At 32.8% G+C, this 14,633-nt stretch overlaps 1 protein-coding gene across 1 annotated transcript in view; it reads right to left on the bottom strand.

Annotated features, from left to right (window-relative positions):
* Positions 1-6,133: 6,133 nt before the first annotated feature.
* The window catches only part of ANGPT1 (angiopoietin 1), a 399,705-nt gene continuing 391,205 nt past the window's right edge, over positions 6,134-14,633 (bottom strand). Inside the window, exon 9 of the mRNA XM_053715282.1 lies at positions 6,134-6,946. Within this exon, the coding sequence (XP_053571257.1) occupies positions 6,786-6,946 (161 nt within the window). The 3' untranslated portion in view covers positions 6,134-6,785. The remainder of the gene's footprint in view (positions 6,947-14,633) is intronic.

The raw sequence follows: 14,633 nt of genomic DNA on the forward strand, positions 1-14,633 counted from the left end.
TCCTTTCATCTGTGCTCATTCCACAATGTCGCCACCCTTATATGGCCAGTCAATTGAGTGGTGCAATTTGAGTAGGTGGCAGTATGTATTATCCTGGGCAGGACTCCCTCTCTATTATATGGTGAACTATTAGTGTAGTTCTGCAGTGTGATGGTATTTTGACATGTGGGTATTACGTACTGCGAGAGCCTTTCCGAGGATAATACACACTCCACCCTACTCATATTGCACCAACCCATTGGCTGGCCAAATTAGGGACGCAATATTGTGCACAGAGAAACGGAGCAGAAGATCGGGACCCTTATTATACAGTTACACCATGTGCACAAAATATTTATTAGTGGGCACAATGTAACTGTATTGTTTGGAACACTTATTTTAAGTGCAAGCCTTACTGATTTTCACATGTGCACTAAATTGTTAAATAGTGGAAAAGCTGTAATATGTCATGCTCACAATGTATTACATTGTGGGCCCAGTGTATTACAGTATGGTAATGATTTTCCTTTATTATTTCAACGTGACACCGGCAGGGCTCTGTAGTAATCTGATTTGTATTATCTGAAATATTTCATTTTTAAAGTGCTCCACCTGCTACCTGCTAACTTGGCTCACCCAGGGAAGTAACCCTTTCCAGCAAACTTCATTACTTAAAACGGGAGGCATCTCACAGAGGCAGTTCGGTTTTATAGAGAATTCCCTGAGGGCCCCCTGTCAGTATGGTTTTTTACATCTGCTCTGGTGAATGTTAGATAATTGTCTCTATAAGATGAAGATGGCATGCATGTTGCATATCTCAGCACTATTTTTACTATAGAGTGCTAAAAGGAAAAGGCATTTTTTTTAAAGGTAAAACTTATAATTAAATATGTCTGGAAATGCAGAATTCAAATCCTGAATTTCTGGTTATAAACTAGAGATTCATCTTGCCAAACCCATTATGATTAAAAAAAAAAAAAAAAAAAGCCCAAGGTACAGCAACAGATACTGTTAACTTGTAAATAAAATAAATTGCACAGATTGGCTGGTTCAAAAAATCATGGTGCTATCTTTATAGATAACTATGAGGCCCAATTATCTAAACTTATCTAAACTTCTCTTCAGTATTTTATGCCGTCCCTCGCATGGGCTGCCCTCAGTGAATTATCTTAAAAAGGGGCAGTTCCTGTGAGTGGCATAGAAAGTAATAGAGCTCGTTGGAAAGGAAAACTTCACAGGGTAGAGCAAAGTTAGCAGTGAGTAGGGGGATATACTTTAAATATTAAATCCTGCAGATTGCTCACGTTGCAATGATTTCTCTGCAGTGATTTCTGTGCATCTTACCATCACCTCTATTTTTGTATGCATGTGTTTTTCTATTAGTGTATTAAGTATTTTGCATATTTTGTCACTACCTCACCATTTTTCCATTTGCAAGAAAAATCCATTTTGCGATAAAACTAAAATAATGCTTTGTATTTTGTACTTATAAGTACGAATTTATATGTATGTTTACAACATCTGGTGTATTTAAATTACGATTTATACAGTACATATTTAATATGATGTTTTCCTGCGCACTTAACATACAAATGTCTACATTTTTTATAAAATACAATTTTTGGTGAAAACATTTGTTACTATATTTGATGTATCTTTATAATACAATCTTTTTACTGCATATTTACGTGTGAATGGTTTAGTTATTAGTTTAGTATGATGTTTAATTTTCTATTTTCCTTGTGCACTTTTGTAATTGGTCATCTCTTTCTCATACGAAAATGCAGTATACGCCCCTGTTTTCAGGGTAAAATTTTAGATAATTCCACCAGTAAAATAAAAGTACTGGTAAGCATTTTTTTATTATCTCGCTTAGGGCCCTATCATCTTTAGATAATAGGGCCCTAAGTCTCCTTGGCTATATTTAACAATAAAATATACACTAGACAGGCTAAATTGTATTATAACCACTACAGACAGTCAGAATCTGCATTGTTTTCAACCTGATGAAACAGCTTTCAAGCTGAGAAACGCGTAGCATGTTTGCGACTTTGTATGAGGACACTTTGTGGAATCCTAATTAGCAATATGTTTTGGTTTTTTTTTAAATAAACTAAATTTATATGTACAAAATCAGTCATTGAGAGTAGCTGTAGGTTCTATACATTCACATGTGGATCAATGAGATAGGGCAAATTCCCAGTCTGCATCTAACAGCACGACTGAGCTTGTGAGTATGCTTGTTATCATGCACCTTGGATTTCTCTCTTGTACATCTGATTTGCTCTATGATGTGCCTTCATTTCTATTGTTTGTTTTAAAGCCTCAAGTGATTTGAGAATGTCACTGTACCTGAGGCCATCTGGTGATCAACTAGTTTATACATATAAGGCTAGATTACAAGTGGAGTGCGAAATTATCTTGCTGCCGGAAATGGGCAAATTTGCCCATTTGCGCGATAATTAATCATCCATTACAAGTGGCTGGATTAGATCTCTGGTTAATTTAGTCTAGTGTAGTTTATAAAACAAAAAGATGGCAGCATCTTTATTTTTAAATGTAAAAGAGCTGAATGCCCTTTTGAGGGCAATGCCCATACAAATGCCCTTTTAGGGGCAGTGAGTAGTTTAGGATTTTTTACAGTTATTTTTTTTTTATTTTGGGGGGTTAGTTGGGTGGTCGGTTTTACAGGTAAAATATCTGTTTAACTTAGGGCAATGCCCTACAAAAGGCCCTTTTAAGGGCTATTGGTAGTTTATTGTAGGTTAGAGGGTGTATTTATTTTGGAGGGGTTATATTTATAGGGCTATTAGATTCGATGTAATTGTTTTTATTTTTGATCATTTTGTTAATTATTTTTTGTAAGCTTAGTGTTTTTTATTTTTCGTAATTTAGTGTTTTTTATTTTTTGTAATTTTAGATTTTTTTTTAAATTTGTAATTTAGGTTTTTAATTGGTAGTATTTTTTTTATTTTTATGTTAGGTTAATTTATAGTTTAATGTTAGGTTTATTTTTATTTCACAGCTAAGTTTTTATTTATTTAAAGATAGTTATATTGTAATTTAAAGTTAGGGGGTGTTAAGTTTAGGGGTTAATAGTTTAATTTAGTGTTTTGCGATGTGGGGGGGGGGCAGTTTAGGGGTAAATAGCTTTATTTAGGTGTCGCGATGTCGGGGAGTGGCGGATTAGGGGTTAATAACTTATTAGTGTCGGCAATGTCGGGAAGCGGCGATTTAGGGGTTAATATATTTAAATAGTGTTGGCGATGTGGGTTGTGGCAGATTAGGTGTTAATAACTTTATTTAATAGTCGCAATGTGGGTGGATGGCAGATTAGGGGTTAATAGGTGTAATATAGTGTTTGTGATGCGTGAGGGCGGCAGTTTAGGGGTTAATAGGTAGTTTATGGGTGTTAATGTACTTTGTAACACTTTTAGTTATGAGTTTTGTGAAACATTTTTGTTACACAAAATCCATAACTAATGGTCTCAGGTGGCAGTATGGATCGTGTCGGTATAGGCTGTAACGCAATCTTTTTAGCCTGAACCTGTAATACCGGCACAATGAAAATCCCACACAAAAATGTCATTTTTTGAGTGGGGAATCGACATTGCGTTACAGGCTAAAATGCTTGTGGTATAGCTATACCAACACGACTCGTAATATGCGTTACTGGCCATTACGCTGGAATGGCCATTTTTTCAGCGTTAAAAGCCGTACCGCAACACTTGTAATCTAGCCAATAGTGAGCTGACAGAAGAAGACACCAGAAACTTCTAACAACCACTGGACACAGTAAATAATTACAAATTCAACAAACAATAGCTTGGAGACTCTAAGATTGCATAAAATAATTGGTATTATATTATGTAACAGTTCTATGATTTTATTTAGTTTTTAATTATGTGATTTAAATAGTGGTTTATATTATCCACTCCCAACCCAAAGCTTTTTAAGAAACAAAAGTACTTAATTTCTGCATTAAAAATTACACAATTTGGGATTTTAATTACTCAAAATGTATATGCACATTAACAATGTAGACTGTTCAATAAAGATTAATTAAACAACAACAAAATAATTTATGGCTGGTAGTTTTTATGGTTCATTTAATAGACATTTTTAATGATCAAAACAATAACAGTTTAAAAAATATCCAAGCTATATAATTAGTAAATTACTAGCAGAACAGCTAGTCAAATATTCACATTATTGTAACTCTCACTGAGAATCACCATTAAGAAATAAAGATTAATGCACTGTCTACATCTTTAATAGTTTGTGAAAAAATAGCTAGTAAATAACACAAAACCTGACAAATGTTTTACACAAAATTGTTGTGATACAGGTATATATGAGCTTCCTCTATTTATTTGTACCATGGACAAACAGGGTATTCAACTTACACCAAATAAAAATCCCAAACCATAATAGTAGATAATAATAATAAATAAAAACAGTATATTTATGGGAAATGGTTGTGTTATTAGCTTTATATGACATGCATTGTGCTACGTTTTGTAGATTTAAATGATTTTATTCCTTGCCATTCAGTCATTGCTTAGTAGTTCGCTTAAACTGAACAGGCATCTGATATAATGAAACATTTAACAGATCACAATAATTATACAATACCGTGTTTAAAATGAAAACAATCATATAATCAAACTATATTAAGATAAATGTATTTTATTCCATGCTATAGGCTAGTTGTCACTGAAAGTTTCATACTACAAAGTCATACAATTCAAATACTATGTATTATGTTGCTTGTAGTTTGTAATATGTGTTAAAATGACTTATTTTGAAAATGGACATATACTCAACAAGTTTGTAATATTCATGTGAAAGAACACATTTTAAACTTATATATAAATTTGTTTAAAGGGACATGAAACCCTATTTTTTTCTTTCATGGTTTAGAAAGAGCATGCAATTTTAAACAACTTTCTAATTTACTTCTATTATCTAATGTATTTTCTTTTCTTGATATGCTTTGTTGAAAAGCATATCTAGATATGCTCTGTAGCTTCTTATTGGTTGATGCATATAGATGCCTCATGTGATTGGCTCACCCATGTGCATTGCTATTCCTTCAACAAAGGATATCTAAAAAATTAAGCAAAATATATCATAGAAGTAAATTGGAATGTTGTTTAAAATTGTATTCTCTATCTGAATCAGGACAGAATTTTTGGGGGTTTAGTGCCCCTTTAATTATCTTGGTAAGCAATGCATTATTGGAAGCTAACTGAACACATTGGTTTAGCCAATTACAGGATATATATATATATATATATATATATATATATATATATATATATATATATATATATATATATATATATATATATATATATATATATATATATACACATATATGCATGCACCAATCAGCAGCTAGCTTCCAGTAGTGCACTGCTGATCATGAACCTATCTAGGTATGCTTTTCAACTAATGATATCAAGAAATTGAAGCAAATGAAATAATATAAGAAAAAAAGTTTAATAGTCCTTTAAATTACAGGAAATTATATGAAATATGCAAACTCAGGTCTCTTATTTAGGGCCATTTATTAGCAAAAACTCACTGACATTAGGAGAAATCACACAAAATATTTATTTATTTAATTTTACCATTATTGGTGTCTCTCCTTCACAACCAGAACCTATTAAATTATCTCAGAAGACCAGAGAGCTATAGAGAATGTGTCCCTTTGTTTGGAAAAAAACTTGTCTATAGATAATAATCTCTGCCTGTGTTCAAATATACAGGTTTGCACAAGATGTCTGTTGCTGTGATCACATAGAAACTGAAAGAAATGGTGAAAATTATATTAAAAAAATAGTTGCACGATGATAAAATATACAATACTTTATAAACGGACAACTAGCAATTAATGGAAAATATTTATGCTTTTATGCTATATGATCTTTTTAATTTTAGATTGCCCTAAAAAAAAGTTAAAAAATAACTTAGAACTACCAAAAATGGTAAATTTTCTTAAAATATGATATTTTTACGATACACATATATAGCTTGATCTGATGCAGATGAATGGAGGCTTTAGAAAAAATATATACTTCTTTTAATGTATGTGCATAATTCTTTCTTTTAGCATTTTGTTCAGAAAAATAGTGGCATACAAAAAAACGTTCTTTAATATTTTTAATAAGCAATAGTGAATATAGATATTTGAAGCAATATAAAAATAATTTTGTTTATTCTCCAAAGTAAGGTTTTAAGATGCAAAAATCGTTGTTTGTTTTAAATGCTGTGTAACTTTTCCAAAATGATAAACTGTATCTTTGCAGTTCACTATTTACAATAAAATTGTTGCTGATTTATTTAAAAAAAAGAGAGTCAGTTCCTTATATTAACACATATTGATTATGAGTAACCAATTCAAATATGACCAATCCAATCGCATAGTCATGGTTTTTCAGTTTTTTGTGTTTTATAAATGCATTATGGGCTTTATCCATCCATTGTTCTTGATTGCTGAATCCATTGATTTGATGATATCTTCGACCCACTCTTATCCAATGTCATTTTTGCCTTTTTAATTAAGGGCATCACATGCAATCGCGTAAAGTAAATTCATATATAACAATCCAAATTAAAAATGTCCAAGGTTTTCTCCATTATCTATACTGATTTTTGTTAGTTGAGTTAAACCACCATGGTATTAAATTCAGTCAACCATGTAAAAGGGGCATTTTAACACATTTTTGTAAAGTCCCATAATTGGCTGATTGAAATAGAGTTATTAAAAATTAACAGTATTCCATTGTTTTGATATTGAATTAAAAGTCCAATGGCCGAATCATCATAGATGTTGCTCGTAAGGAATAACTTGGACCCTTGAAATAATGCCATTTTATTCCATTCAGTTTTCCATGATTTTGTCCTGCATTATAGTACATCCCATTAAGATTTGAAGGGCCGCAAGCATCAAACCACCAACCTAAAAAATAAAAAATATTTTTTGTGAGCTTTCAAATCAACTATGTATAATGTTTAATTGTATCAATGAGGCATTACAAAGTGGACTATTATATAATTGAACACCTAAATTTCACGAAACTCATTTTTTTCTCCCATGATTTATTGAGTATACAATGTTATCAAAGTTTTTAATTGACTTATCAAATTTACTTTGTTCTCTTGGTATCATTTGTTTAGGTAGGGAGGCTTAGGAGCATGATTGTGCCTGAACCACTATATTACAGGAGTTTTGGAAAAACAAACAATGTTTTAATAATGTTATACATTTGCAAGAGCCATATAATTCTCAGAACATGTGCATGGTCTTCAACAAAGAATATCATGGGAAAAAAAGGAAATTTGATAATATAAGTAAATTTTATTTTTTTGCTTGTTATTATTATTGTGTGGTCTGTCAGAATCACCAAAGACAAAATGTGGGTTTCATAACCTATTAACCCTTTCCTAACCGGGCCAATTTTTTTTTACATTGGAACAACATTCCAATGTAAACAAATTGAAATCACATGATTGTGTATGCGATCACGAAATTTTAATGATGGGATCGGGTCAGGGGGTATCCCTATGATGCTAGGCATGCCCTCCAGACCGTGATCCCATTCACAAAGCGCTGTTGGCTTCAGTACACCCAAATGGATAGGACATTCCATGCCGTCCTAATGTCGTTAAAGCCCAACGCAGTTAGGACTGCATGGAACGTCCTAACATTGGGAAGAGGTTCAGGCAGGAAATATGTTTTGTTTTTTTTAATAATTGTCAAATGCTGTATGAGTTAAAGATTATGCTCATGATATAACAGCAGTTAAACATGTTAAAATATTTTTCCATGAAAAGAAAAAAAAACATATAAGTACCAGGAAGTGAATGTGCATATTTAACTTGTAACAGGAAATGAATGTGCATACATAACGTGTACGTACTGCTCATTGGCTGAAAGGGCCAACTCCAACAGCATTTGGTTCATTCAGTACACTAACATTTTTAAGAAAACAAAGCCATGTAATACATTTTGTAACCCTCTCTTTTAAATGGAAAAGAGATATATGTCCCTTTAAATAAGGCATTGAAAAAATAATAATAAAAAAATAAAAATTATATATATATAAATGAGGTTGCATACTATGTAATCAATATTTAACTTCCCAGTTTTGTTTTTACAAATGTTTCATTCCATGTTTAATGAAAGGAGAAAGTACCCAGACTCTAATTACCAAACTTCAATTCTCAATTCTTGCTCATGGGGGTTTTTTTTCCAAGCAATTAATCTAAAGTGACAACATATTATTTATCTCCCAGGAGACAGAAAAAATGTTTTAATACTACTGATCTCATGGGAAGAATTAATATGTAAACTTATGTTAACAAATCCTTTTACAGTATAAAAAAACAATGTGGGTTTTTTTTTTTATATCTAGTGTAATCTTGTTTTTCTTTAATCAAAAACGATACTCTGTCTTAAATTCCATAGGGGTAAATTGATGCCAAATATATTTGGTCTTTCTAATTTTCTTTTTTAATAACATGTGGATACTAACACAACCAAAAGACACATAGATTATACAATATATGTCAATGAGTGTTCAGAACATTCTAGCACAGAGTTTAAAAAAGCAATTTTTGTTTTGAATTGGTAATCACTGAATGCAATATCTTATTTAAAAGATAAATAAATAAAATAGACACACATTTTATTAACTTTTAGTGTAGTCTCCCGTTTAACGGTCCATCAAATACAATAGAATTGTTTAATTAACAAGTGCAACAGTTACTCTCTATTTCAAATAAGCAGTAGATTTTTTTCTAACAAAAGTATTTTTCCCTTGTATCATGTGGTAGTCATCAGCAAATCATAGACTAGAAAGTGCCCCTGAAAGGTGCATATAAAAAGACTGTGCAAAATGTGATAATGGACGTAAATTGGAAAGTTTCTTAATACTGCATCCTCTATCAGAATTATGAAAATGTAATTTATAAGGACAGTCTACTTAAGAATTTTTATTGTTTAAAAAGATTGATAATCTCTTTATTACCCATTGCATAACCAACCCAGTTATATTTATATACTTTATACCTAAGTGATTACCTTGTATATATGCCTCTGCAGACTGCCCACTTATCTCCGTCCTTTTCACAGACTTGCATTTTAGCCAATCAGTGTTGACAAGCACAAATAGTTTACTTCCAGTGCAATTAAAGCTGAAGCGTTAATTTGCACTCCATTTGTAATCTGGCCCTTTATTGGAAATTCAATTTGTATTTTTATGTCCCTTTCAATGAACATAAAATTGATTTTATTCCCAGCATAGTATTATAATTAACTTTAATGTAAAATACTTTCCTTTCATTTTAAGATCTGCACCTTTTCAATGGACCTGACGTGAGGCCCAATTAGCAAAAAATCGCCAACATGATGACAAATCACGTAAAATCTTTTGGGGGCTTTTTAGTTTTAGCATTGTATTGCAATGTATGTGTCTCTCCATCACTTCCAGAACCATGCATAACAACTTAAACAGCTATCAAGCTAAAATTATTTCCATTTCTAAAATTATTTAAGGGGCCTTGCTGTACTGACAAGACGTCTCAGTTAATCTAACCAGATTCCGAAGCTTTAGATCATTAGGCCCAGAAACTGGAGCTGATTGGCATAAATGCACCATACTGACTCATCATAAGTACTACTCAAGTGCATGTGCAGTGCATGCACATCAACCAGACTGTGTTATTCCTGTTTGGTGCTTGGGCTGCAAATGAGCAGATCAATTGCATAGTTATATATAATGTAAATCCGGGGCTAAACAGATCCATTTAAAAATCAGTTTCATGTACCTCTTAACGCAAGATTAGGTGAAAGTATTATACTTGTGGCACTATTTATGTGAAGATAGAAAAATAAAACTATTTGGGGCACCTACAACATATCTATAAACCCATAATAAAGTAAATACAAAAATAAAAAAACACACCCACAAGGTAAGCAAAGCATTCACTTTTCAATTTGGGATATAAAGGAAAACAATTCACAAACACTAAGCCTTAGTTCCATATTTTTTTGTTCCTGTCTGTGTGCCTTTTACACAATCCCAGTTCTCTAATATTAGTAAACAAAGCAGGTAAGGTTTCCACAGTGCTCACATGCTTACAAGCCTTTATGCATTATATTGGTAACTTCCTACTTTCTCAAAAGCTCATGTCAGTGACCTATGCTGATTAATATTGGAAATAAAATACATGTTTTATTTGAGTATTAAAAATATGTTTTAAACAGCTTAACCAACTCTAACATAAAACAATGATATCATGTTAGAAACTGTGTATATGGAAAAATATTAATTATTGGCATTAACTTGTGTGGATCCATTATTCTTGAGGTTATTTAGAGGAAAACAGAAAAAAATTGTGATTGAAAAGTGCTGCTAAGCGTTAGCTGAATTTTCATTTGAGGATAAAATGGGGATCACTGTTAAAAAGAAAGATGTTAAATTAAGGTGTAATTGACAATCTGTCATTGTGTGATTTGTGGTATGAAATCTGTAGTAAGGCGGAACAACAAGTTTGTTTTTGTATATTTAGCTTTAGGTCAAACAGTGTTTCTCATTCCCATTCATCAAGTAACCCCAATAGGTCTGGATCTGAAGGTGCTATCACTTAAAGGGACATAAAACAGATTGAGATCTGTGCATATCCTAAAAGGGCTAATTAATTAAAAATAGTTTGCATAAAAATTAAAAAAAAAAAAATAGTTTAAAAATTGCTGGCAAGTATTTTAAAATAATTTTCAAAAATAAGCAAAATGAATTACATAGCTAAGCTGCCTGGAGCAGCCAACTCCACCCCTCTTATCAGTGTTAATACACAGGCATTTTATTTCAACTGAGTTCACAGCTTCTAGGCATGCTCTAGCAGATAATCCCTATGCATTTTTGCATTCTACAAAAACAACAATAGATATAGATACAGCAATAGAAGGAAATGTGTGGGGGGAGTGAGAGCTTTACAAGTCAGAAACTAAAATGAAAGGGTTAATGGCGAGGCACTGCAGTATAAATTTGCAGGAACAGTAATTAAAGTACATATTATTATATCCCAACATGTTTTATGTCCCTTTAAGCAAAGGAGAGACAATCAGACTAGATTACAAGTGGCACGCTAACTGTAGCGCGCAAGCAATATGGGGTATTTCTTGGCTTTTTGCACACAACAGAAATAACACACGTTGAAAGTAAACATGTACATTTAATAGTACATTTAACAGTACAGTTACACTAATATTAACACTGTCTGATTACAAAATATTTAAAAGAAAATTGCATTAAAATGTTATAAGGGCTTACATTTATCACCTAAACTACATGACCTGTTCAAATATAACTATGAAAGATTTATACACGAATTCAACTCATTTATTGCATCTTGGCTCCCTAAATCAATTACTTGGATAGGAAGGATTAATGTGGTAAAAATGAATTTGTTACCTAAACTTTTATATATCTTCCAAACAGTCCCTATCCCACTTCCTAATCACTTCCTCCCTACACTACAGTCTATCACTAACTCTTACATATGGCGTAAAAGACCACCAAGGATATCTAAAACAACACTATATCTGCATCCAACTAGGGGAGGACTAGGTGTACCAAATCTCCAGAATTACAAAGATGCCACTATCCTTCAGAGGATTGTTGATTGGTGTTACCAGTCGGCATCTTCACCTAAAGCCTGGGTCTCCCTGGAACAGGACTTAACGGGGATACCCCAATTAGGGAGCTATTGTTGGCTTCCCCCTGAACACCGACCTTCTACAATCCAAAACTATCCCATTATAAAAGAAACTTTTCAGGTATGGTCTAGACAGATACAGAAAAACACCTCGTTCTCTAGTATCCCATCCCCTCTCACACCATCACTCTCCAATCCTGACTTCTTGGTGGGGAATTCTCCACCAAACAATTTAAAACTAGACATCCATGGACTTCTCCCGGTCTATCTGTTGACGGAGGCAACAAAAATAATCCCAATTACACAAATGCAAAACTTGGAGAATGACTTCTTTGCTACCTGGCTAAGATATAATCAGCTGACACATTTTATCAACATTCATAAAAACAAACAGGATCTGGTGCGTACTCGCACTAGATTTGAACAACTCTGTAGTGCACCTCACCAACCAGCCCATACTATATCTCTTTTGTATGCTATTCTGAACTCACCTCCAACAGATCACCTTCCTTCTTACACACAAAAATGACAAAAAGACCTTGCGGGGCAAGAATCAGTAGAGGAATGGAATAAAATTTTCCACAACATAGCCAAATCTTCTCACTCGGCCTCCCTGCTGGAAGTCAATTATAAACTCTTAATGAGATGGTATTTGACCCCGCAATGCCTACAATACATCTTTCCCCTGACATCTAACAGATTCTGGAGGAAGTGCAACCAAGAGGGTTGCATGTACCATATTTGGTGGTCATGTCCTAGTATTCAGCCATTTTGGTGCTCCATAACTAAGGAAATTAGCAAACTCCTAGGACGCGACATTCCTCTAGATCCAGTAGTTTTACTCTTCCATGATATTCCCAAAATGCAATCTAAGGCCCACACTAGGCTTCTACACATTGCATTGAATAGTGCTAAGCAAGTCATTCCTCGGAAATGGAAACAGGAGATTACTCCTACGACTGACGAGTGGCTTGCTCAGCTTTCGCTAAATATACGACTAGAGAGGTTTCATTACTTCTCCATTAACCAATTGGATTTCTATTGCGAGATTCTCTTCCTATGGGAATCCAGACCCCGCAGCTAATTACCAGGAGGATGCCAGATAACCTAACACCCTTGATAGGGGTAAACCCATACTGTAATTTTAATATCCCTCAGCAAACTTTATTTCACTTCACTCAGGAACACGTGTATTTGACCTCTTTCTTCTTTTTCTTTCCTCTTCCTTTCCTTCGTTTGTCTATGCTTCTTTTTCTTTATGTCCTGCTAAAGACTTGCAAAATTCATATTGACAATTCTCTATGTAACCAATATTGATAATTGTTGTTTGATGGCCTTTCTAGTTTATTTATTATTGTATTATTTTGTTTAACCCACAACAAATGTAAGAACTGAAACACAGGGATTTCGATGATTGCCAACAGACTTATGTTGTGAGTGTTTTATTCTCTGCTTGTAAATGTTTGAAGTTATTTCAATAAAGCTTTTTCAAAACTCAAAAAAATAAAAAAAAGTTATAAGGGCTAAAAGATATGAGATCTCAGATGTTTAAAAAAAAAAAAAAGGCCTGCAAATGGCTTTAATAAAGAAACACCTACATACACACGTCTAAATATTCATATCTATGTATAAATATATGGTTATACTTGTCGACATATGTATTAAAGTATTTATGCGTTTTACTATATACAGTATGTACTGTACATACTTAACATTCCAATTTTCTTTACTTACAGGATAATGTACCTTTTTAATCTGAATATATATATATATATATATATATATATATATACCTATACCTATATATCTATTCCTATAGATATATAGGTATAGAAATGTATTTTAAATTATCAGATATACATAGAAAATATACATATAAATATATATCCTATATTATAAAAGGCCAAGTATGTTATTCCCGATACAGTCATGCTCAGTAGAGACTGCGTGAAGACAAACATACCTGGCCATAAGGAAGGATCAATTAGTGAGGATCAGACAGCAGAGGGGGGAGGGGGTGCATGGGGGGGAGTGAGTGGGACCACTGCACTACAGAAAAAAAAATAGTTGAGAGCAGCAGGGAAGGAGGGAAGGAGAGGGGATCCAAGTGGATAGGGATTTTGGCCCTTGTACACAGGCTTTAGGACTAGTTTAATAATAAAAATATATTATTTTCTATGTGAAGAATTACTATCTAGAATGTGTGTTATTGAAATATTACCTATAAAATATTAAACATTTTTAATAAAAATTATTGAAAATTATTATACATACTGTAAAATATTCAAAATAATCTACAGAATATATATATATATATATATATATATATATATGTTTTACAGTATTATAATAATTTTAAACTATTTTTATTAATATTTTTCAATATATTATATGTAATATTTCAAAAACACGCATTGAAAGCAATTATTTCAGTTTGTGCTTTATTGAAGTCTATGGGAGAAAACGCTAACGCGGTCATGATATTCTAAGTACAACTCTTTGCGTGTGTTGGGTTTTCACTCGCATGCAAACTTTTTACTTTCAACTTGTAATATGAGCGCAACCCGAGGCGCGCAGAAAAAAACCCTCAGTCTAGCGATGTTAACGCATAATCTAATTGCTTGAAACCCAGTTTGCCTTCCATGACCAAATCCGAAGAGTTCTGAAATCATGACCTCTTTAAGTGTCCTGAGAACACAGAAATACATAAAAAATAAAAAGATATCTGTTATCTTGACTTACTAGAGAGGAAGACTTTCTAAAAACAATTCCAATGGTACAAAACAATGATATGTATTACACTAAAAAAATAGAAAACAATAAATTAAAACAATTTCCTCTGGTTGGCTGCTTCCCTCAACCTCTCCAAATCAACAGCAAAATCCAAAGGCACATCAGGGGTGCATACACAGAAAAGATGGAGAAAA

The sequence above is a fragment of the Bombina bombina genome, chromosome 5 (assembly GCF_027579735.1).
Source record: "Bombina bombina isolate aBomBom1 chromosome 5, aBomBom1.pri, whole genome shotgun sequence".
NCBI lineage: Eukaryota > Metazoa > Chordata > Amphibia > Anura > Bombinatoridae > Bombina > Bombina bombina.